Source organism: Corvus moneduloides, chromosome 3 (assembly GCF_009650955.1).
Source record: "Corvus moneduloides isolate bCorMon1 chromosome 3, bCorMon1.pri, whole genome shotgun sequence".
Lineage (NCBI taxonomy): Eukaryota > Metazoa > Chordata > Aves > Passeriformes > Corvidae > Corvus > Corvus moneduloides.
Window position 1 is genome coordinate 118473868 of NC_045478.1, and position 23377 is coordinate 118497244.

Consider the following 23377-nt stretch of genomic DNA (forward strand, 5'->3'; position numbering starts at 1 on the left):
TTTCTTGCTTATGTTGTATTACCTATAAGATTCACTTGGCAAAAAAGGGGGAGAATGTGGTGGAAGCTGTATTCTGTGGTACAGTAAAAATCTATTTCTGAACCTGGCCTTAAATTGCTCTTGACTTGCTGGGATTTAGAGTTTTATATTGGAGACACTAATCCTATTAGGGGCTGATGCAAGTGACTGAGTTGTGATACCTGAATCTTCCACCTAGACCTGTTCAGGAGCACCAGCTCCACTTTAATCGTGGGTTATTGCAAGCAGCAAATGTGGTGACACTAAACTACAGAGCTGAAGAAAATGCATGGGCTTACACACTGTATAATGTCCCCAAAGGCAGCCAATCCCATATTCCCTATAGACCATCAGTACAGATGCCTATTGATAATCATTTGCCTTGGCATCATGTGGGACATGCATTGATTTAGACTTTCCACAATCACCTGCATGTGATGTTTTGCTGAGATCCCTTAGAACATAAATTCTCAATAAAATTTGTGGTCCATCTTTAAAATAATTGTAACAAATTTCTGCCTCAGTTATTACTTCATGCTGTCATGACTTCAGGCAGGAAACATTACACTTTTACCTGACAGCTTCAGTGGGTTTTTATGTAACTGCTTATGGAGTTGAGATCCAGGCTGCTGCTTTAAAATGTTCCATGTTGATATCTTTCAGTTTATCTCACGCATCTGGATTATGCAGACACGGAACGAATTATGACTGAAAAGCTTCACAATCAAGTGAATGGCACTGAGTGGTCGTGGAAAAATCTGAACACCCTGTGCTGGGCTATCGGCTCCATCAGCGGTGCCATGCACGAAGAAGATGAAAAGAGATTCCTGGTTACAGTAATTAAGGTATGGTGGGGCGGAACTAACAGCTTGGTCACACTTCAGTTTATGCTGAAGAAACCAAGTTTGTAGAAATACTGCTCTGTGATCTTAGAAAGATGCCTTGGTGGGTGCAGGGGGATAAGAATGAATTAATGGGAAATCTTACATCCTGCATTTAGGGGTGACGAATAAGTTAGCTATGAACAAAGCATTGATCCAAGTAGCCTTTTCATCAAATAAAATTTAGTTTATGATGAAATGTGTTCTTTGGGGATGCAGAAGAGATGGAAAGGGATTGCTTATGAAATACAGCAGAGTGGCAAAGTAACCTTTGATTGTAACTAGCCCAGCACCTTGCTCTTTTGCTGTATCTCTATATTCATTGATTAAACTCAGTTTGATTAATAGGTGGATAATATCTTTACAAGAGTAATGGGCTTCAACAAGTTATACAAAGATTCTTACAGAATATGTAGTTGTAAGTCATACAGCAGATGTAGTTTAATTTCTTCTATATGATGCGGAGTCTGAGTTTTTATCTATCAGCTACTTAGGCAGTATTGGGTACTATAAGGCTTGTTGAACTCCCCCTGCAGGAATCCTTAGTTATAATTTTAAATGGAGATTCCTTAGTTTAAAACAGTGGTCAGGGTTTGGATGAAGCTTAAATGATTGCATTGCCCCAATCTTAACCCACTTGTGTGGGTTTTTATTTCTTTATTTGGATTTTGAGTTTGATTGTGGCAACCATCTTTAATACAGCTGCTTATAGGATATTATGCTTGCAATGCTTTTAATGGACCTGGACAAACTTGAAGAGGAAACTAAGAATCTGTTGTGTTGTAGGATCTCCTGGGACTCTGTGAACAAAAGCGAGGAAAGGACAACAAAGCCATTATCGCATCAAATATAATGTATATAGTAGGTCAATACCCACGGTTTTTGAGAGCTCACTGGAAATTTTTGAAGACAGTAGTCAACAAGCTGTTTGAATTTATGCATGGTAATTATCTGCTTTTTTTAATTTGCTGTTTTAATTATTAAAAAAAAGATGCCTATACGTGGAGGGGGAAAAAATACAACGCAGTAACTGCCTTGATTTCATTTAGAAACCCACGATGGCGTCCAGGACATGGCTTGTGATACCTTCATAAAAATAGCACAAAAATGCCGCCGACACTTTGTCCAGGTTCAGGTGGGAGAGGTCATGCCATTTATTGATGAAATCCTGAACAATATTAACACAATCATCTGTGACCTTCAACCACAACAGGTAGGTTCGATTTGGGGTTGTGGATAATCCCTGAAGATTAATGCAGAGTTCCTTCCTGGGGAAATGTTTTGCAGGGGTTGAATTGTGTTCTTCAGTTTTTGTTAGGGACAGTGTCAGGGTATAAATACCATGATCAAGTTGCATTGCTGAGATCACAGTTGGAGTGTTTGGAAGGAGAATTAAAGTACATTTAGTTGAAATTTTGATTTCTGGAATGCCTTCAAGAAAGAAGACACTGAGTGTAACTTGGTGATTCTGCTTTGGGAAAGAGCAATATCCTACTCTAACAGTATATACCTGCAGCTCTTGTATTTGTGAAGGAGGGGGTGAGGAACGGTTCAAAAAGGGAAGATCCAAAATCCAGTCCTTTCTATACAAGGAGGGGGAAATTTGTCTGGGAAGGGAATGGCTCATGACATGAGAGTAGTCTGCACCTGCACTAATGTACTGAAAGTTCAGGTAGAGTGGATCTGGCATGTGGAAAAAGATGCTTCCAGGATTGATGGGAGCCAGTGCATAGCTCTGGTAAAACAGAATTTTTCCTTGGTCCTTTTTAATCTCTGTGTTCGTGGTGTTGCTGTTCCCATCAGGTGCACACATTTTATGAAGCAGTTGGATACATGATTGGGGCACAGACAGACCAGACTGTGCAGGAGCATCTGATAGAAAAGTACATGTTGTTGCCTAACCAGGTGTGGGACAGCATCATTCAGCAGGCAACAAAGGTGAGCTCATACATTTTGATGTGTTTGGTGCTCAGGTCTAAAACCCTGCTAAATGTCTGCCCTCCCCTGGTTGGATTTTTCACAGTAAGTGCACGGAGCTGGGCTGGACTTCATTACATAATGGCTAAGACAGAGAGTGACATGACAGTAAAAGTGTTGTTTTGAGAGAGGAGACTTAAATGACAAAATAAATATTTGTTTAAATCTGCTTTAAAGTACAGTCTGTTACTGTACAGTATTTATTTCAGTAGATTTTTCTAATGCCTCCCTTTCACTTGGCTTTTGGGTAACAGAAAAGTTAAAATGCTAAAAATACTGTTCACTGTTCTTCCTTTCTTCTCCCACCATTCTCTTAAAGTACATCTTTTCCTACTTTTATCTTCTATTTCTTTCAGTCTTTTGAAAATACTTTTATCTTTCTCTACAAGTCTTGCACTTCACAAGAGACAATCCATTTGCAGTTAATCTAATTAAAGGACTTGAAACTTAAGCAAGCTTGAGTTACTTTTCCTACCCTGACTTCTCTCAAGAACATGCTGCATTTCCTTTGGACCCCTTCTGTCTGTTTTTAACTTCTTCATCTCCTTAGTTTTTTGTCTTTCTCTAACGAGAGTAATGCTTGTACCACTGCAGCAAAAACACTTCAGCAGAAAAGTAGAGTGAAATGAAGTTTTATCCTGCCTCTGTTGGAGGTAGTGGTAAATGCCATGAAATAAACCACAGGATCTCTATAAAAAGTCCATAAATTTGAGCGATCTGTTCTTTAAGGCAGTGTATAAAATAAATAGTTTAAACGTAGCCTTTTATAGTGTAAGCCAAAGGGTGGTTGTATTCACTAACCACAATGAACTCTAATTTTTTTCACAGAATGTTGATATTCTAAAGGATCCTGAAACAGTTAAGCAGCTTGGTAGCATTCTGAAAACCAATGTAAGAGCGTGTAAAGCAGTTGGCCACCCCTTTGTGATTCAACTTGGAAGAATTTATTTAGATATGCTGAATGTGTACAAGTGCCTAAGTGAAAATATTTCTGCAGCTATTCAGGCTAATGGTAAGAAATTCCATGTTCTTCCCGAAAATGGGGGTTGGCAGTGTCTGCCATTAGGTTTCAGAGTACATCCCAGTTAGATTAATTTTACTGTTTGGGAAAGTGGAGAAGGACTGAAGGTGCTCACTTAAATCTTTTTTTGTTCACAGATGTTGTATTCAAATAAAAAACTCCCAGCTTTAGAGGGAGGAGGAAATATCTATGAATGAGCAAGTTTAGGAGAATGCAGAACCCCAGAGATGCTTACTTAGAATTGATAGGCATCTTGCTGAGATGCAGTTGTAGCCTGTGGTCTTGTAGCTAACCCTGGTTTTGAGTGTTAAAGGACTGCCTGTAAATAGGATCTCATTCATTCCTTCAGAAGATGTCAGCAGGGTTTTGAGATGAGACTGTGCTGCTACAAGGCTGTATTGCAGAAATGTAATGAGTGAAGATCCCTGAAAGTCATGGTAAACCAGGCTTGCAGTCACAGAAGGAATTCTCAATTACCTCCCCTATTTTTACCAGCTAACTTAGGGCCTGTGGCATCTCAGTGGAATGTGCTTCTGTAGTAGTTCATTTCGAGATGAAATGAGTCAGTTGCTGAATTCTGTGCTGTGCCCAGTTTTCTGGCCAGTGCACAAGATGTACCTGGAAACTGGAATGTTAAATGCAGCTTGGTACCTGTGCAGCTGGTTTACCTTGAAGTAGCTTCTCAGAATTCAGACTAAAACTGGCTGAGAAATCAGTAACTTTTCATTCAGCTGATCTAATGGCCAGAATTTATTGTTGCCAGACACAGTGAAGTTGAGGAAGCGGTTGCTGGGGCTGTGGGCCTGGTGAACTCCTCGAGCAGCAACTGCTGTGATTACGGAGAACGTTTTTACAACTGGCAAAGATTAAAGGCAAAGGAGGTCTTTAATAATAGTCTTTGCAATTCAGATATAAAAATCAAGCATTCTCTGTTTTGTTAATATCGAGTTAATTTGGGGGGGGGGGGGTGGAGTTGTTTGGTTTTTTTGAGACCTCACACAATTAACTGAAGCTTTAAAATTTTCCAGGTGAAATGGTAACAAAGCAGCCCTTGATTAGAAGTATGAGGACTGTAAAAAGGGAAACCTTAAAATTAATTTCTGGTTGGGTGAGCAGGTCCAATGATCCGCAGATGGTAAGTGGATGTATTTTATACAAATAACTTCTAAGGCAGAATTGGGAAGAACTCTGGTTTGCGTTCAGTTGTTGGTCACAGGAATTTGCTTCAGGTGGTGTGTAAAATATAATGGAGGAAGTGGAATTATAAGATGTAAGCCTGAACAGTGTTTGAGATACTTCAGTTAATTTTAGCTGAGAGTAATCTTAAAGGGAGTCAAGGAGATTTAAGACGGAGAGAGAGGATGGGAACCTATTTCAGCTTCCTTAGGAAAAGTGTCGCCTGTAACTAAAGGAGGAAGTTGGCTACAAACTGTGCTGGAGACTTGGCTCAGTAGCTGCACTGCTATAACCTGGCTTACTCTTCCAACCAGGTAGCTGAAAACTTTGTTCCTCCGTTGTTGGATGCAGTTCTCATTGACTACCAGCGGAACGTGCCGGCCGCTCGGGAGCCCGAGGTGCTCAGTACCATGGCTATCATTGTCAACAAGCTGGGGGGACACATCACTGCTGAAATACCTCAGATCTTCGATGCTGTTTTTGAGTGCACATTAAACATGATCAACAAGGTATTTATATTTAAAACCTGGGATAAGACATCTCCCTCTGAACATCACTACAACACATGGGATCTTGTGATTCATCTGGTTTTTTGCCAGTCAGAGCACATTTGTGGCACTTGATGAAATTTCGACTCAAATGAGTGTACTTGTTTTATAATTGAGGTGTCTAGGTGGATGTCTTAAACTGCCTTAAACTTCTCTGGTTAGTTCCTGGTTTCAGCCATTAGTAATTCTGCTGGGGCCTCAGTGTGTTGCACTTCTGGAAGCAGAAGTCACATGTCAGTGTAGGACATGTAACTGCTAAAATTGATAAATATTTAAAGTGTAAGAACACTACTAGTGATAAGTCATGTTGAGTATTTCCTCGCTAAGTGTGCAGTATTTACTGACTTGCTCTGTTTAGTGGAAGATGTTAAGATGGAACTTAAGGAGACTTGGCTTTTTCCCCCTCTTTCCCTTCAAGGACTTTGAAGAATATCCTGAACATAGAACAAACTTCTTCTTGCTACTCCAAGCTGTAAATTCTCACTGCTTCCCAGCCTTCCTGGCCATTCCACCTGCACAGTTCAAACTTGTCCTGGATTCTATTATTTGGGCTTTCAAACACACGATGAGAAATGTTGCAGACACAGGTAAATGGAAGTGTTTAATACAGATCAGAGATTTTCTGGTAGAATGGTGTTCTTTTTCTTCCTTTTCTTTAATCAAACTTAGCATATTGTTGACATGATTCTGTACTGCATTTGCACAAGGATAGAATTCCTCTGTCTCAGCTTCAAGGTGTCAGCCAGGTATCCATGGATGGGCTGAGATGTTTGGTTGTTGTTTCATTCCGGTAGCTGGAAGAGAGCACTATTACAGCTTCTACTTGCTTTCTTTGCCATGTGAGCATTGGCACTCTTCTGAAATGGCGGAATGGGTGCACCAGCTCAAAATGGTGTCACGAAAAAACTGAGAAGCCACTGATTGTTTTAGCCATTTGGGATGGGGAGAAAAGATGTTGTTCAGTTGTATTACACCAAGTCAAGTAACTAAAGTTTCCATTTAAATCTAAACATTAAAACACCTTTCCTTGTTTAATTAGCCAACACTTATCTGGATAGAGGGTTTTGCTCATCAAGTGGTGTGATTGGCTCTTTAGGCTAATGCTATGCTAATAGTATGATAATGAAGCCAAAGGGGCGTGCTGTGTCTGGGAGGCAGTGCTCTCTAGTGCCAGCCTGGGGCACTGCCTCACAAAGCCATCACGTGCCATGCTGGGCATCCTGCCGCCCGTCAGGATTTCTTGGGATATTCATGTTGTTTTGGAAAAGATCAAAATCTCCCAGCTCTTAGAATATTGTTCTCTTGGTCACTTTCTTCGTGCCTGTTTTTGCAGGACTTCAGATCCTTTATACCCTGCTACAGAACGTTGCACAGGAGGAGACCGCTGCCCAGAGTTTCTATCAGACATATTTCTGCGATATCCTCCAGCACATCTTCTCCGTGGTCACAGACACCTCGCACACTGCAGGTGAGAATGTGCCTGCGTGTGAGGCAGGTGATGGAAACCATCCCTTTGAACATCAAAATAATGTAACACGTCCTGTTCTGAATAACAACTGCGTGTGTCTGACTTTGATCTTTGCAGGTTTGACAATGCATGCGTCAATCCTTGCGTACATGTTCAACTTGGTAGAAGAGGGAAAAATAAGTACTCCTTTAAATCCTGGAAATCCAGTGAACAACCAAATGTTTATTCAGGAGTATGTGGCTAATCTCCTCAAATCTGCATTTCCTCACCTGCAAGAGTAAGTCTGGCATGATTTAGTAATGCTTCTCAGTGGGTTCTTACCTCTCAGAATTCTAACTGATGTGTTTGCTGTTAGTGCCCAGGTTAAGCTGTTCGTAACAGGACTCTTCAGTTTAAACCAGGATATTCCTGCCTTCAAGGAACACCTAAGGGATTTCCTGGTCCAAATCAAGGTATGTTGGGTGTGCTTTTCTCAAGAAATTAAAAACAGTTTTCAGCAAGGTATTGTTGGAAAGCTTTTTGACAGTGTGGAGTCAGTGTTTGTTTGAGAAATACAAGTTATTTTGCATCTTTTTAAAATGCAGTGAGAACTCTGTCCAGTGGCTTGTGTGACTTGAGTGGTGTTCATGGAACCTGCTTCACTGGGATTTAATTTCATAAATTGGACCTGAACGTCATTGCTTGTGTTTTACATTGTGCACACAATCCTTATGTCTTAGGACAACTGCAAAATGAAATCTAATGGGAAATAAGTTGGTTTTTAACCAGCTTTTTTTCATTCTGCTTGGAAGTGGGACCAGTTTTGAAATTTGCTCCACCAATGCTATGCCTTTATTTTCCTAAGGATGCTGGAAGTCCAAGATTTGTAGGGAATAGTTTGTTAATTAGTTCTGAGACTGCAATTGTCAGGTATTTTAGAATTGTAATGATTCTGCTTTAATGGTGATACACTCCAGATGCTGGGTTACTGTGGCATCCTGTTCTGTAACACACGGTGAACATCTTTGAGTATTGCTTTATTTTAATTGTGACTGTAGGAACAGAAAACCATGCAAGTAGCCTGTCAGGGAACAGGAAGGGAAGATGTTTACTGTGTAATTTTGGAAGCTATGACTCTGCCTAAAGCATTTGACAATAAACTAATGTTTTTATGTGAATTATCCCAGGAATTTGCAGGTGAAGACACATCAGACTTGTTCTTGGAGGAGAGAGAAACAGCCCTTCGGCAGGCTCAAGAGGAGAAGCATAAACTTCAGATGTCTGTACCTGGCATCCTTAATCCACATGAAATTCCTGAGGAGATGTGCGATTAAAAACAAAAATAAAACAAGTTTTGCAGTTTTCTTTCTGTACAGCTACTTTGTTGTGATAGAAGAAAACAGCACTTGGATATTTGTTGACCAAAATGATGCCAATTTGTAAATTAAAATGTCACCTAGTGGCCCTTTTTCTTATGTGTTTTTTGTATAAGAATTTTCTGTGAAATATCCTTCCATTGTTTAAGCTTTTGTTTGGTCATCTTTATTTAGATTTGCATGAAGTTGAAAATTAAGGCATTTTCAAAGTAATTACTTCATGCCCATTTTGTGGCTAAGGGGAAAATAGGCAAAACGTGACTTGTAAAAGACTATTATTGCAAAATAATACAATTTCCTGTAAGAGTATCAATTTTTAATTCGGAGTAATTTTCTTTCTAGTCTGTCCTGCAGTCTAGGAGAAAAGGTAAAGAGTAAAGCAGATTGAATTAATTGTTAAGCAGAGGATTCTAGTGCTGCGTTTGTTCTGATCAGTTAGCAGCTTTCTGGACTGAGTGGTAAGGCTATAGGCTACGTGTATTTGCAAGTTGTATGGCAAGTTTGCAGCAAGATCATGTGCATATCATCCCATTGTAAAGCAACTTCTAAAGAGTATGGGAACACAGTACAGTTAGTTATTTTTACACAGTTCTTTTGTTTTTGTGTGTGTGCTGTCGCTTTGTCGACAACAGCTTTTTGTTTTCCTCAATGAGGAGTGTTGCTCATTTGTGAGCCTTCATTAACTCGAAGTGAAATGGTTAAAATATTTATCCTGTTAGAATAGGCTGCATCTTTTTAACAACTCATAAAATAAAAAAAAAAAAAAACTGGCTTTTGAGATGACTTATACTAATTTACATTGTTTACCATGCTGTAGTGCTTAAAGAACACTACTTAAGAGCAAAATAAACTTGGTTTACATTTATTTTTCTTTCTTTGGCTTATTCTTTTATTGGATGAAAATGCTGTGATCATATTTAAGATTTGTATTTGAAGGCGTAGGAAAAGTTCCTTGAGGTCTAGATAACTTGCTTCTGGCTTGCCTCATCTCAAGGACTTTGGCTGTGCTTGAAGTTACCATGAACTAAGTTGGGTTCCATTTGGAAGTACAGTAGCTGTTCTGACTTACCTCCATGGATAACTGTTCCATACCACGTTACTATAAAATGCCAGGAATAAGGTACTCTTGCTCTTTCTCTCTCTGGACTCTTTGCAATTTATTTCAAAGAGGTATTGCACTGTATCTTGACGAAGCAGTTAATTATAGTCCATGTTAATAACATGTGTAGACAAGATCTACGGTTATTTTTCTACCTAAAGTTTTGTAGTTAAATGATTTTCACAGATTTATGAAGCAGTATGAACACTACGGTTGTGTACAGTCTTGGCTTCCCTATCTCTGTCATGTCTTGTCTCTGTTCTCTAAGTTGGTGTCGAGCTCTCCCAAAGTTTCTCCATGGATTTGGTGTCCAGTCTCCAGGTTGTTACTTGGAGGAAGTGTAGCCATTCTCAGAGAGCTGTAACAGGAGGCCAGGCAGGCGCGGGGGTGTTGTGTGTCCGTTTGGGTACTGTAGTTATTAACCTTGTGCTGTGTGTTCCTTTTGAAGTAGAAGTGCATGAGTTAGCGGTGTTCCTGTAGGATGTAGCTGTGCCCAGAATGTTCCCAGGCTGAAGTGTCGGCCCCTTTGTGTCTGTGAGCATCTCTCTGTTCGTTTTGCGTGGTCAGCCCTGGCAACGCTCAGCCGCTCCCACAGGAAGGGCCTTGGGCAGTGTCACTGTGAGCTGGCACTGCTTGGAGAGGTTCCTCAAACCCTAATGGCTGCAACTGCGTACAGCCTTCCAAAACTCTTAATTACTGCCAGAGTAACAACACTCGTTTCTTACTCTCCTTAAAGCTCCAAGTTCCAGCTTTTTCATGTCTTCCCATCAACGTGGAGCTTTCTGCTCCACCCTGCCAAGGCATATTGTCTTTCTTGGGCAGTTTAAAGTGCAACAGTTGAAGTCCTGTTAAAGGACACGTCTGGAAAGGACATGAAATGGCTTGTGACCAGGCTGAGTCACAGCATTAGAGCTGCAGATTACCAAAAGCTGTGCAGTGCAGAGCAGTAAGAAAAGGTTATTAAAATGGAAATAAATCCCACCACTAGTGGGATGGCCGATCCCATCCCGTGAGTCACAGAGCTGAACACTGAATTGGTTCTGATGTGCAGTGGCATTAACTCTGCATTCAGAACAGTTCTGAACAAAAATATACACCTATGCATTTATGCACCTTCCTTCCTTCCTCAAAGGTTCAAGTTAGTCTGAGGCTCATGGTCTGGCTGTTGACTGAAGATTTAAATGTGACCTAAACTCTCAAACAACAAACCCAAAATGTATTTTTGTGTTGATTTCAGAGAAGAGTTGTTTCATTTTTTTTGGATACATTATGAGTTATCTAGTAACAACATTCTAATCTTAGGTTTTGCTTCCCTTTTAGATCTAAAAATTTAACTGTGGTCTTGTCTTGTTCTCTTAAGATAATTGGTGCCTTTCCCTGACCTCTGCAGCTGTTATAAAAATACAGCTTCTGTGGAGTTCTGGATACCATTAAAGATTTGACTTGTGTTTGTGCATATTTCTAGTGCAGTTATCCTGAATGTGAGAAAAAAAAAACAATGTACATCTAAGGAAGTTTTAGTTATAATGCACACTCTGTAAATCAAAATATATGGATAAAAAGCATGAACCATCATATAAACATCTCCATAACTTGTAATTATATGTAAACCAATGTTTTGTGCATATTTCTATACAGATTTTACAAAAAAAAAAAAAAAAGAAAAACAGAACAGTTCTGTGTACTCCAGGTACATTGATAAATACAAATATTTCAGGGTGTTTTCTGTGTTTACATGAATTGATTGTCAGCTGATGAAGACACCCCAAGTACTTGTTTCAGGCTGCCATGATGTGTTTGCTACTGTAACTGAAGCAGATTATCTTCCAAAGCATTTTAGGTTAGTTGGGTTTGGTTTTTTTAAACTAGAATAATTTGGTGTGTGTTAATCTGATTGGTTTAAGTGAACTATTTTCCAATAAAGCTAATATTTATGCAAAAAAAGCTTTAGAAATGCTCATCTCTCTAGGAAGCTTTAAGAGTTACTGCTGATAGTTTTTAGCACTGGAAAGGCAATAAAACTTTCAGCTTAAAGGGGAAAAAAAAAAGAGGGCAAGATGCTGAAAATGACGCATTAAAATGCAGAGACTGCCCGAGGTGAGGAACTTGCCTTGGTGCTGTGACACGGGGCCAGGCTGTCCAGAGTCCATTTGTCACTGGGTAAATGACAATTACTGATCCCAGACTCCCGGAGTGCTGGAAAGTGTGGCTAAACTTCTTCCTTCTCCCCCTTACTAGGTTTGTCTCCAGATGTCACAGAGCCAAATTGAGATGTTGGCGATAGCTCTTTAAAAAGCACCTTGGTGCCAAAAATCAGTAAAAGAATAACCATCTCCATCTGCCCATCAGGAATGCACCTCTGCACTTCATTCCTTGAGATTGAATTCATTTTCAGGCTTTCAGCTTCAGGACATCCTTGCTTCATTGTCCAAGGATGTCCTTGTCAGCAGGGTTCCCTTGGGAAAAGGCTCGACCATTCCTTTGAGGGAATCATTTTTCAGGTCATTATCCCATGTACCATGCTCCTCAACTACCTCAAAGTCCCAGATTTCAAACCTACAAACCTGTGAGCACATTTTTTGTGCTCTAAGTGTGTACAGGGAAAGATGGGATTGAAGAGGGATATTTTGGAGGCTAAGATTATGGAAGAAAACAAGATACTCAGATTTTCACTTTTATTTACTCCCTGTGAGTTAAAAGTCACACAGCACTTTTTTTGGGTGATCTCTTGGGTAATCTCTTCCCAGTCTCACCTAGGCAGGGGCCTGTTTTTTGGTTGTGAACACCCTTTAAATCTTAAATCCTTCTAAATAGTCTCAGCTTTTCCTGAGTCTTGAAGTCTGCAGTCTCATGGATCCTGTGATTTCAGCAAAGATTATCAGGAAGAATGGGCCAATTTAACAACTGGAGTGGGGAGGGGAGTTAAAATTTTCCCTCACTGTACCTGTGCTGGAGAGCAGGCTCCAGCCCACTTCCTACCCCACTGATATTTGTGGCCCGATATGGCCAAAATTTGAGTATCCTCTACTATTTGGGGTAAATCAAGTTGCATTTGTCTTCTCAGGGTGCTGGGACACCAAAGTCTAGCTAAACATGAACCCTGTTAAAAAGTTTAAAATGCTACAAAAGCAATGAAAGTCAAGTGCTGAAACTTAAAAGTGGGTAAACCTAAACGGATTCTGTTGCACATGGCTTCCAGCAGCACTCCAGACACGAGCTCACAGATTTAGCTAGACTCCAGCAGTAGCTCAGTGTTGGGACATGAATTTTGGGAAGTGCGTATGTTCTTGCTCTTAATCCAGCCCCAAACTTGGATTAAGAATTTTAGTTTTGCCTAAGTCTTGCATTTATCTAAGTTACTCCTCTAGAAGAACTGTGCTGGCACTTTACCAGAGCAAATATTTCCAGATGAGGAGCACTGCAGCCAGGGGAAGGGAAGAGGCCTCCTGGGGATAAAACAACCTTGCTGGGATGGCACACTGAGAGAATAAAGGTTAAGAGGAAAAACAAAGCCTGCAAGAGCAGGAGGCGGATGATCTCTGTAACCAGGCCACTTACAGCTATTGTCTTCAGCTTGGAAGCTAACATTTAATTTAAAAGAATTCAATTTAGCCTCTAGTTTTAAAAAAATAAGAAGAATGTACGCAGTAAAAGGAATTAGGCTTTCAGTGTTCCACTCTGCTCAAAAGCAGGAGTGACTCAAGGTCACCCATGCTCTTCTGCTGTATTCCTTGAGCTTGGCATGTGACACCACGCTCCAGAAGGTCCCTTCTGCTGACTCTGGTGTTTACATGGGGCTGCACTCAGATCAGACAGCTGATTTGTCAGGAAAGCGATCTTTGAAGATGTTCTGGCAGCTCATTTTGAGTCTGCTACAAAAGTTACTGCAGGGCCTGAATAAGGAAGAAAGAGCAGGCAGAAAAGTGCAAATTCAAATCAGATGATGCAGATTGTAGAATGAGGTGTTCTATAATAACTGCAATAATCTTGGACACACAGAAGGGAGCACATCATCAAGTGAAAACTAACATGAAAATGCACAACATAAAATCCTCTGATCTAGCTTTTGAGGGACCTCAAGCTTTGAAATCGGTGCTGTAGAAGAGAAGGGTGGTCGCTACATTAATTCAGGCAGGAGCACAACATAATTGCAATATTCTGGACTCCTTTTATTCTTCCATTATGAGTTCTCAGGCTAGCTGGAAGAGGTGAAACAACCAAAAAAGGCTTTACAGGGTCCAGTACCTCAGTGTCATTTTTATTAACTAACCCAGTTAGGTATTAAATAGTAATTATTATGGAGGTTTAGTGAGATAACTAGTTAGTTTAATAGCTACCTAGCTCGTAGTGGTCAGATTTCTATCAATAGAAAATACATAATGTAGAGAGACGCTGTCAGGAATTAAAACATCTATAAATGAAATCTAAGGAGAAAGATCAGTAAAAAGTTTCAGGGAAGTTTCTGTGGTTTTACTCACAGTCTTCATCTTCTCTCTTGCATTACTACCCTTTGTGATTCTCAGAAATCATTTGAAATACACTTGCATTTACATGTTATGTGAATTGAAGTGACAGACAAGGAATCTATGTCTCCTGTAGACTCTCGAGTTAATTTTCTGTATTAGTTTAAATTAGTAAAAAGAAAATGTCAGCAGGCAATATTTATGAATAACTATCTTCATTGATAAACCTAACTTGGAAAGTATTTCAAAACCAAGCAGTGACAAGAACTCTGGGTGAAACATCATCATTCTAGTATATTCCTGACTTGCACTGTAGTTGTTCCCTACCTGTTGTTTACAGTAAATTGTCTCTTATTTTTAAACAGCAGGGGAATTTTCTGTCTTACTTTAACAAAGTGATGCCTTGAGGATTGTTTGGAGGTGAGCATTCTGTGGCCCTGGAGTGGGAGGTTACACACAATCACCATGGTGTTATCATCCTAGATAAATATGCACATGGAATTAAAAAAAATAACCAGAACTGCATCTGCACAATGCCATCAGATTTATTTCAAGTGCAAGAAGTATGAGACAGCCACTAAGGAACTCAAAACAAATCCCACCCCCCTTATTTGGTGATTCTATTTTACTTTCTACTAAACTATATTGCATCTGCATTGCGGCTATTAATAGATTTGGGTTTTTAATCCTGTGTACAGGTCGGTAAACTCGAAGCGTTCAGAGTAACACACGGACTCACCACTGGGTGGTACTACAGAAATAAAAAATAGCGCTTAATACTCGGGAAGTGCCTACTTTGGGGAGAAAAACCAGCCAAGCTCTATCATGTGATCCATATTCCAGTTACATGTACCTGGGAGAGGGAGCAGGATTGAGGGATGGCAAAAAAAAAAAAAAAAAAAAAAAGTTGGTAATGGTAAACAGATGTTTCCCTGAAAATTTGTCATCCACGGGTTTGAACCCTCATTCAAAATCTATCCAAGATAGAGTAAACTAGCCGGTAGTTGTAACAGCATAAATTATGTATCCTCAATTAAAGTTTTTCGTTTATTTTGACCGTGTCTTTTATTTAGAAAAGGCTAATTCCAGCCAGTCAGAGATGCCATTGCTCATTGTACAGAATAAATCACGGTCCAAGAAGGGGGGGCAAAAAAACCAGGGCAGAAAACTATGAGGTAAAAATAAATTCATTATTAGCAGAAAACGCTACCGTAGCCCTCCAAATGCCCATTTTCGGGATCCGGGTCGGCGGCGCCCACAGGTGCCCCCGGCTCCCCTCAGCCGCGCTGGGCGGGAAGGAGATGGCGGCGGCTCTTCCGTCCCGCTCCCCGACGGCGGAAAACGCCAATAAACCACCCAAAAGACCTGGAAACCCGCCTGGAAGCCGGGAGCTTCCTCGCTACCGAGCTCGGCTTAGCGTGCTAAGCGCTCCCTTCAGGCGGGAGGTCCCCGAGACAGCCCGGCAAGCGCGGCAGGAGCGCGGCTCCAGGCACCGAGGGAACGGGGACGCCGGAGAAGCCGCTCCCACGTCGCTGTCACAGCGGCGGCGTGCGCGCGTTCCTGGCGGAGATTCCCGGCCGCGGGAGGCGGGAAGAGGGCAGGGAGAAGGGGAGAGGGCAGGGAGAGGCGCTTCCCGCCCTTCCCCGGGCGCGCGCCCAACCGCCGCCGCCGCCATTTTACCCTCCCGCCCCCTTTCCTCCTCCTCCCCGCTCGCCATCCCGCCGCTCGGAACCGCGGTGGGAAGGCGGGGCGAGAGGGAAAAGGGAGGAGGAGGGACTCGGCCACCTTCGCCTCCCCCTGCCTGGTCGGAAACTGCCGAGCGGCGCCCGAGCGCCCTGTCCCCCGCTTCGCTCCCGTCCCCTCCTCCTCCTCCTTCCCCCTCAGCAAAATGGCGGCGCGTGGAGTCCCTGGGAGCCAGTGAGTGACTCGGCTTCTCCTCCTCCTCCTCCTCCTCCTCCCCGCCGCTGCCGCCCGCCGCCGCCGCCACAGGCTCATTTGCATTGATCAGCCGCCCCGGATCCCAGACCGGCCCCTGCCTCTCCCCCCCCCCCCCCCCCCCCCCCCCCCCTTCTCTTCCCATTCCTTCCCGCCCCCTCCCTCCCCTCCCCCCCGGTGACCCCCGCCCCGGCCCCCATCAATCATCAATCAGCAGCACCGAGCGGATCAATCAATGGTCGGGAGGAGGCGGCGGCGGCGGCTGCTGCTGTTAATGAACAATGTGTGAGAGCTGCGCCGAGCTGCTGGAGGTGTTAAATGAGAGTAAGTGCGGCCGCCCTCCCCCGCTTCCCTCCCCCCGGGCCGGGACCCCGCGGACCCTCCTCTGCACCGGGTTACAGCCCCGCTTCTCCTCCTTCCTCGCCTCTCCCCGCCCGCCTCGGGCCTCCCGGGCGCGGGGTTCCCTGTCTCCCCGGCCATGGAGGAGCTCCCTCCATGCCCTGCTCGGCGCTTCCTTCCCCCTTCCTTCCCCGCGGCCTGGGGCGGGCCCGCCGCCGCCGTGTCCCCGCTCCATCCCCCCTTTCCCTCGGGATCCGCATCCCCGGCAGCCGCGGCGAGGCCTGGCCGGGCTGAGGAGCTGCCCGGGAGCCGCTCCGGGGGCAGCCGGGCCTGGGCTGGGTCCCTTTTAACCAGCAGCAGCAAAGGCGGCTCGAAGTGATCCTGCCTTCTCCTCCCTGTGCCTGGCCTCGGTACGCGGTGCAGGTGCTTTTCGGGCACCGATTCTCCCGAAGCTGTGAGGGAAGCGGCGCCTGGAGGAGCCTGGCTCGGCTTGGCGAGGTTGGGAAGGTGCTCCCGGGTGTTTGGCTTCGGGGGTGGCCTCTGGCTCCCTCCCGAAGTTTTCTCTTTACGAGTGTTACCGGCAGGGTCGGAGAGGTGATACAGCAGGTGTTCCCCCCGCTGCCGCTGGAATCAGGAGCGTTAAGGGCACGAAATTCCCTGTAGGCCTCGTGTATCCCTTGGAACCTGCGCTCCGTGGCAGCCGAGGTACCTTCCCAGCTTCTCAGGAGCTCTGCCTCATGAACAAAGACCAAAAAAACACCATTTGTACGGATGCAGAGGAATTGAAACAACTTACCAGCTGAAGTTTGTGATTAGTGGGAAGTTTAACTATCTTGGATCTTGAACATGGCATTTTTCCTGGTTACACTGCAAATCCTGTTCCAGGAGAGTGGAGCATAGAATGCTGCCTAGGACAGGGTTTGGGTAGAGTTGTCCTCACTTTCCTGAGGCCCACTTCCATGTGCAGTTTGTTCTTCCTTAGGATCCTACAGTGCTTGAATGTTGGCTTCTTTCTTGCTGGGGAAATAGAATATTTAGTGGTGGCCAGCTTTGAGAAGTAAAAATGTAGGTGTAAAAGTAACTTTCAGGAGAGTTCAGAGGCTGGAATAAGTCAGATTATGTTGATATTACACACCAAATGGTTGTTTAAACAGTAGGTTCAACATAAGACTAAATTATCGATGGTATATGATAGCTTCTTGTTGGAAGAGAAAACTTCAGTTGCTTTGAATGGATTGATAAGTAATCATTGCTTAAACTTGATTGGGATTGGTATGATCATGTAGAAAAAAGTTGCCACATTAAATTTGGTATTTCAAGGAATCCCTGAAATTCCAGTATGAATTGATTTTTACAGGTGTTTTAAGGTAATTGGGATTGATGTAGACAGATATTTCCCTACAGGTAAAGCAAGGTCTTCAATCACTTTAACAATTCTTTTCGTATATAGATATATATATATGTAGCAAACTGGGGTATGGATAATTTAATGGTTCTGCATTATACAAGATATATCTTTGCTATTAAGTAGAAGGAAATATGTATTTGAAAGTCAAAATCTATTAGGAAAATTCTGAAGTACTACTGCTATGTAGTTAATTTCCAAAAATGCTGTTTAAGTAACATTAGGTTTGGCCTTCCCTTCAGAGAAAGAAGCACACTGAAATTCACCAGAACTGTTTGGTGTGTGTGTGTTTGGATACAAAGACATGTGATGGTGCTCCCTTCTCACTGGATGAGACTGAGCTGTGAGGGAGGGATGGTTTCTTTTGTAACTTCCAGTTGAGTTATTTGTGTTCCTTAAGTAATAATGAAAGGTACATAATACAAAAATGATGTCAAGCCTTGGTTTTTTAAAACACTGCAGCAGAAATGAAAAGTGGTAGTAAAGAATGAGGTCATGCCCGAAATGTGTGAGCCACAGGCTGCCAGCAAAACGTTTCCTTTGCTGCCCACGGAGCATTTGGGAGCAGCTCTGCACCGGAACTACCCAAGCAGGGTTTTCAGAGAGGTCCAGGAAACAGCATCTCCTTGCTTTACAATCTTCTTGCTAAACAAAACATTTTTACATGGCCACACACTGGCTTTTGTCTTCATTTGCTTTAATGTTTACAGAATATAATTTGGTATCAATTGCATGACAGGTGACTTGGAAAGGGAGTTGACAGCAGCTCTCAACGTGGTGTTTGGGAAGGAACACGTGGGAAGCTCCTGTTTTCTTCCTAAGAGGTTACCAACTGATGGGTGACAGAAGGGTGAAACTGAGCAGCTCTGCCAACAAACAGGCATATTTTTATCAGAAGCATATTAGTTCCACTGCAAACTGCTACAGTATTAACCCACACCCCATAACAGTGTGCAGAGCTGGGGATTTCGTCCAGCAGCAGTGACCTTTGTGTAGGCCCAGGGTTATGTCCTGGGAAGACTCCAGGTCCTCAGGCCTGGTTTTGTCACAGACAGTCAATGGTCCTGGGTCTGTGGCACTCAGGGGCTGCCTGAGGTGCTGAACTGGAAACCTGTGGATTGAAAAGCTTATTTTTTTGGCCAAAGGTGTGCAAGTGTGCATGTATATATTTAACATATATTGCTGTGCTTAAGCATGAGAAGCAGGCAATATTCTGTGGGCAGAATCAGCAGTGTTGGTTTTTTTGGTATATATTTCTTTTTCTTCTCTTGCAGCATCTTGATTTTCAGCATTTGATCTGCATGTTAGACCCAGTAAATTCCCTGATCTTGAAGTTAGTTCCTGAGAAGACGTAGTAATTTCAAGTTATGATTTGATCCAGGAACTCAGTAAAATGCAAATTCCCCTATGAAATGCCCAGACTTTAGAGGAGTTTTTGCACAGTAAGACAATCTGTTCAATCAGAGCAAACAGTCTTAATTTCTCACTGTAGGTTTCTTAGCATCATTTACATTATCCCAGGCAAGGTTTAATAGGAGTGAAGTCTATAAAGAGTCTGATTTTTCTTTAATTAATCTTCCACAATATAAACATTTTTAGTAGCCTTTATTAGAAGAAAAAAGGGAAGACACAATGGGCTGTTTTTTAAGATAAGGCCACTTATTTACAAAAGGCTTAAGAACAGATTCTCATGGCATTAATTGTAGGGGCTCATTTAAATGTGCACAGATTTTACAGGAAAAGTGCATTGAGGACATTCTGTGCTTTTATGTTAATTTACAGCATTCTGTATCCCAAAATGAACCCTGATACACTTTGCATTCGTTGGTTTCTTTGGATGCCAGGTCTTGTCAATCTAGGAGGGTTTATATTGAGTTTCATTTGTTCTTGTGTAATATTTACATTTCTGTGCTGTCCAGAGGCCCTGATCAGAACAGCTCTGTTTTGCTGGGCACTGCACGGATACCCAGATAATCTTAACCCTAGAGTGAGCCAGAAAATACAGAAATGGAGCATCAGAGGTGGGCTTTGCTGTCTCAGGTCTCTTACAGGAGTTCTGCAGGTTGCTGTGTCCCACCTGGAGCCATGGGCATAGTGTGAGCTGCCTGTAGGTTGATGCCATCCCTGTGGGGGCTTCACTCCCAAGTCTTGAGGATGTGGTGCTCCGTGCTGAGTGTTTGTTGAGTGCAAGACTGTCCTTGTGTGCCTGGGAGTGCCTCTTCTTAGCTGGAAGTGCCAGTCTGGTTCTCAGACCAGTCCTGAGTCAGCGTCCTCACAGTCCTGGCCGTGGTGTGTCCCAGAGAGCCCAGCTCAGCTTGGTTGCCTATGAGGCTTCCCTTTGGGACTGCAGCTGATCTTGATGTGTGTTGACTTAAAACCCCGTAGATGATTTTGGTTTAGGTTTGGTTTGTTCTTCTTGTTTGGTTTGGGTTTTATGAAAGTAAGAAACAAAGATTACAACATGGAAAAATAGGTTTTATTATGTAGTGGCAGCCGTGGTTTTAGGTTACCTTGGTAGGCCTCGGTTATTCCCAGTTCTTGGTTTCTGGGAACAAAGTTTGTTTTCTTCCCAGCATTCTGCTTCACTTTTTTTAATTACTACCTCTTTAGCCTGGTTTTTTTTTTTCCAATCATCTCTAAAATCTTATAGAATCAGTTCACACTGATGATTAGAGCCTTCTAGATGTTTTTCTACTATGCCAGCTTGCAGGCTGTCTTTCACCTTATGTTTTCTCTTTAGTAAACCAGAAAAATAAAAAACCCCAAGGACCAACCCAAAACACCCCCCCAGTTTACTGAAGCACAGGAGATGAATGTGGACTCACACTGTTGTTTTCTGTCTGTTATCACTGTCAGCTGGCCTGCAGAACTGCTCCCAGAATGATCAGGTCCATAAAACCCTTGAGGTACTGGAGTGCTTTACTGTTTGTGTAGTTTCAGGATAGCCCTGTATTTGGATGCTGGAGATTCTTGGCTTGACTCCTTGTCATGTTGTTTTGGCATGTAGGAGGTACAAAGAGTAGCCTTGGAGGTTGGGTGAGGGTATGTTTACCTTGAGGTAGGTGAGAAATTGTATTCCGAAACATTGCAGCATTCAGTTTGCTCCTTGGGATCTGGAGAGGATCAATATTTTATGCTGTGAGAACTCAAATATTGAGGGTGTGTTATAAAATTATTACAAATATTGCATCATTAACATCACTTGGTCTCCAAGAGCTGCTCTCACTTGTTCAGTGGTTACCTGTAAACTTCAGGATTGATTATTTGATTACCTCTAGTGTTTTGTGCAGATCTAAAGTTTCATTTGGCTGTTTGATGATTCCTCTTGTGCAAAACTGTAGAAATTGTCTCTGTTGCATGGCTTTTTTCTTTCCTTTTTTTTCCTGCGTTTTTTAAAAGATTCATCTTTTTTCCCCCCCTTAAATGATATTTCCATGTTCAGAACCTTTGCAGAGATGCCATGGAGGATTTATTGGGGTAACTGCCCAGCCTTATAGATCTTTGCTGTCTCCTGTTGAAGAAAAGAAAGTCACTTGTTTATAACACTGAAATTCAGTAATTTTTTCTTGTTTACTTTTGGCTTTGGCCCTTTTTAAGGCAATGAGCCGCCAGGCTTAAAGGAAAATGAAAAGAACCTTTTATTTATAGCAGTACTGCCAAATTGCAGTTGTGGATTGTGCTGAGGTGCTACTCCAAATGAACTGGAGTAAACAGAGGCAAAAAATGGAAGGAGGAACTTGTATCCTTGATAATTGTGAACTTTCTAAAGTGAAAGGGAAGGTGACACTAAGACAAAGTTGTTTTGTTTGTAGTTGTAAAGCAATTGAAGGAAAAGCTCTGTCACTTTCGTAGCTAAAAGGCTTCTATTTTTGGAAAGATATTTCAGCTTTTGTTCTGTACAATTATTTCGGTTCATGTTACTTGATGTGATCAGAAACGATTTTGTCCTGAGACTTTTCCTGTTCAGGCTGCTGCAAACTGGTTCCTTCTCATTGCTCAAGCCACTTGATCAGTGATGCTGAAGACGAGTTACGTAAATCCCATTCTGCTGAGTTTTGTTGTGAGTTACAGACCATTGACGAGTATTTACTGAAATGCTTTTCTTTGTATATAGGGAAATCTTCTGTTGGATAAGTACTTGGAACAATATCCTCAAAGCCACGAGGCTCTACCACTGTGGAGTGGATTAGTTAGTGGATAACTTCAAGGAAAATGAAGAGAGCAAGAGAGGAAAAGAAAAGCATCCCTTGCTTCACATTCAAAAGATACTTGATCAGTGTAGAGCTAGAAGTCATTGTGTTTCCCGTGTAGGAAATCTTCCTGTGTGATTATTCTTCTGATGTGTTTGGTGCCATATTGCTTTCCCTCCACAAGGGTAGTTTTCAAGTCACCCAAGTCTCAAGCAATTCCTGAGCCAAGTCCAAGGTAATGTGTTTTAGGCTATCTGGGATGTTGTTGGTGTCAGTTCTTCTACCAGAGCCGCTCTTGGGGCTATCCTTGGATACAGAGGTGGTGCAGAGTGTAGTGGGGCACTACAGATGCTTGGGCTCAGTGTCACTCTGGGGTTCAGGGGGCAGGATCTTGGAGAGCAGACCTGGCTCCATTTCCCTCGGCCTGCCTTGGAGGTGATGCCTTGGTTTTGGGAGATTGATGGTTTTGTCTGCCATGGAGACGCTTCAGGCCATTATGAGCCTCGCCCATTCTTTTAATTCATAGAATTCCTTTTTGCTTCTTTTTTCTTCCGTGTTAAACAGTAAAATTGCTGATCCAGACTTTCTGTGTTACAGGTTTTAACTCCTTGCTGCTTGATTTCTCCATGTCACTGCAGTTTGCTCCCGTCTTCCTGTGTTCAACTGACATTGAGTCAGAAAAGCAAATCCTGGAATCGTGTTCTGTGTCCAAGCGATGAGCAGGCTGTGATTTGGCATTTAAGTGATTGGGAGGGAAGAGCAATGGTTACTTCTTGGTTCCTTTTATTGGATCTGTTTACTTCTTTGAGTTCTTTTCAGGTAGCTAATAGGGGTTTCTGTAGCCCAGGCTACACCTTTGTAGTTGTCTGGATGCTGGGACAATGTGAAAAAGATTCTTACCATCCTTAGGAGCAAGTGGTTGTGCTGATTACTCAGTGCTGCTCATAGTAACAGCATGCTGCAATTAAACAGAGTTGTGGCCATTTAATTTCTGTTGTTTAAGCTGATATTGAGGTGATTTCTTCTTTCATTTTGTGCAGCAAATTGGCAATTTCTTGAAAATGTGAAGAGGTGAGAAGCCGTTCTTTCTGCTTTGTTCCTTTCCTTGTATGGGAATTGATTTGCAATCTGAATGCTAAACATGGACATGCAACTGTGAGGATTTCTGTGGTGTTCTTGTCACTTAGTAAAAATATCCAGCTCGTTTGTAGATTTGCAAAGTCTTATTTCTGGAATTGTTCAGATCCAGTGCGTCTGATGGATGGTGAGCTTCTCAAGGGAGCTCTGGTTCAAGTGCATTGCAGTTCTGTGCATTTGTATAGAACTGCTCATGAGATTTAGTGCTGGAGCAACCGGTGGAAGAAGTTGAAACTAGTCAGAAAAAATCCTTGTGGAAAATGCACCTTTGGGAGTTGACCTTTATTCAGCTAATTTGTAGAAGGGCTGTAAATAAGACTTGAGAAACCCGTGACAATTGAGACTTGGTTTCTAGATCAGCATCC

General features: G+C 42.5%; 2 protein-coding genes across 14 annotated transcripts in view; both read left to right on the forward strand.

Annotated features, from left to right (window-relative positions):
- Positions 1–11204, forward strand: part of XPO1 (exportin 1) — a 36867-nt gene extending 25663 nt beyond the window's left edge. For all 3 annotated transcript variants that reach the window (XM_032103735.1, XM_032103734.1, XM_032103736.1), the window contains 12 exons: positions 682–863; positions 1686–1842; positions 1949–2112; positions 2703–2837; positions 3705–3888; positions 4926–5032; positions 5388–5582; positions 6040–6208; positions 6955–7089; positions 7207–7366; positions 7445–7541; positions 8256–11204. In XM_032103735.1, the coding sequence (XP_031959626.1) occupies positions 682–863; positions 1686–1842; positions 1949–2112; positions 2703–2837; positions 3705–3888; positions 4926–5032; positions 5388–5582; positions 6040–6208; positions 6955–7089; positions 7207–7366; positions 7445–7541; positions 8256–8402 (1832 nt within the window). In that variant the 3' untranslated portion in view covers positions 8403–11204. The remainder of the gene's footprint in view (positions 1–681; positions 864–1685; positions 1843–1948; positions 2113–2702; positions 2838–3704; positions 3889–4925; positions 5033–5387; positions 5583–6039; positions 6209–6954; positions 7090–7206; positions 7367–7444; positions 7542–8255) is intronic.
- Positions 11205–16113: 4909 nt separating this feature from the next.
- The window catches only part of USP34 (ubiquitin specific peptidase 34), a 112633-nt gene continuing 105369 nt past the window's right edge, over positions 16114–23377 (forward strand). For all 11 annotated transcript variants that reach the window (XM_032103737.1, XM_032103745.1, XM_032103742.1 and 8 more), the window contains exon 1: positions 16114–16265. In XM_032103737.1, the coding sequence (XP_031959628.1) occupies positions 16223–16265 (43 nt within the window). In that variant the 5' untranslated portion in view covers positions 16114–16222. The remainder of the gene's footprint in view (positions 16266–23377) is intronic.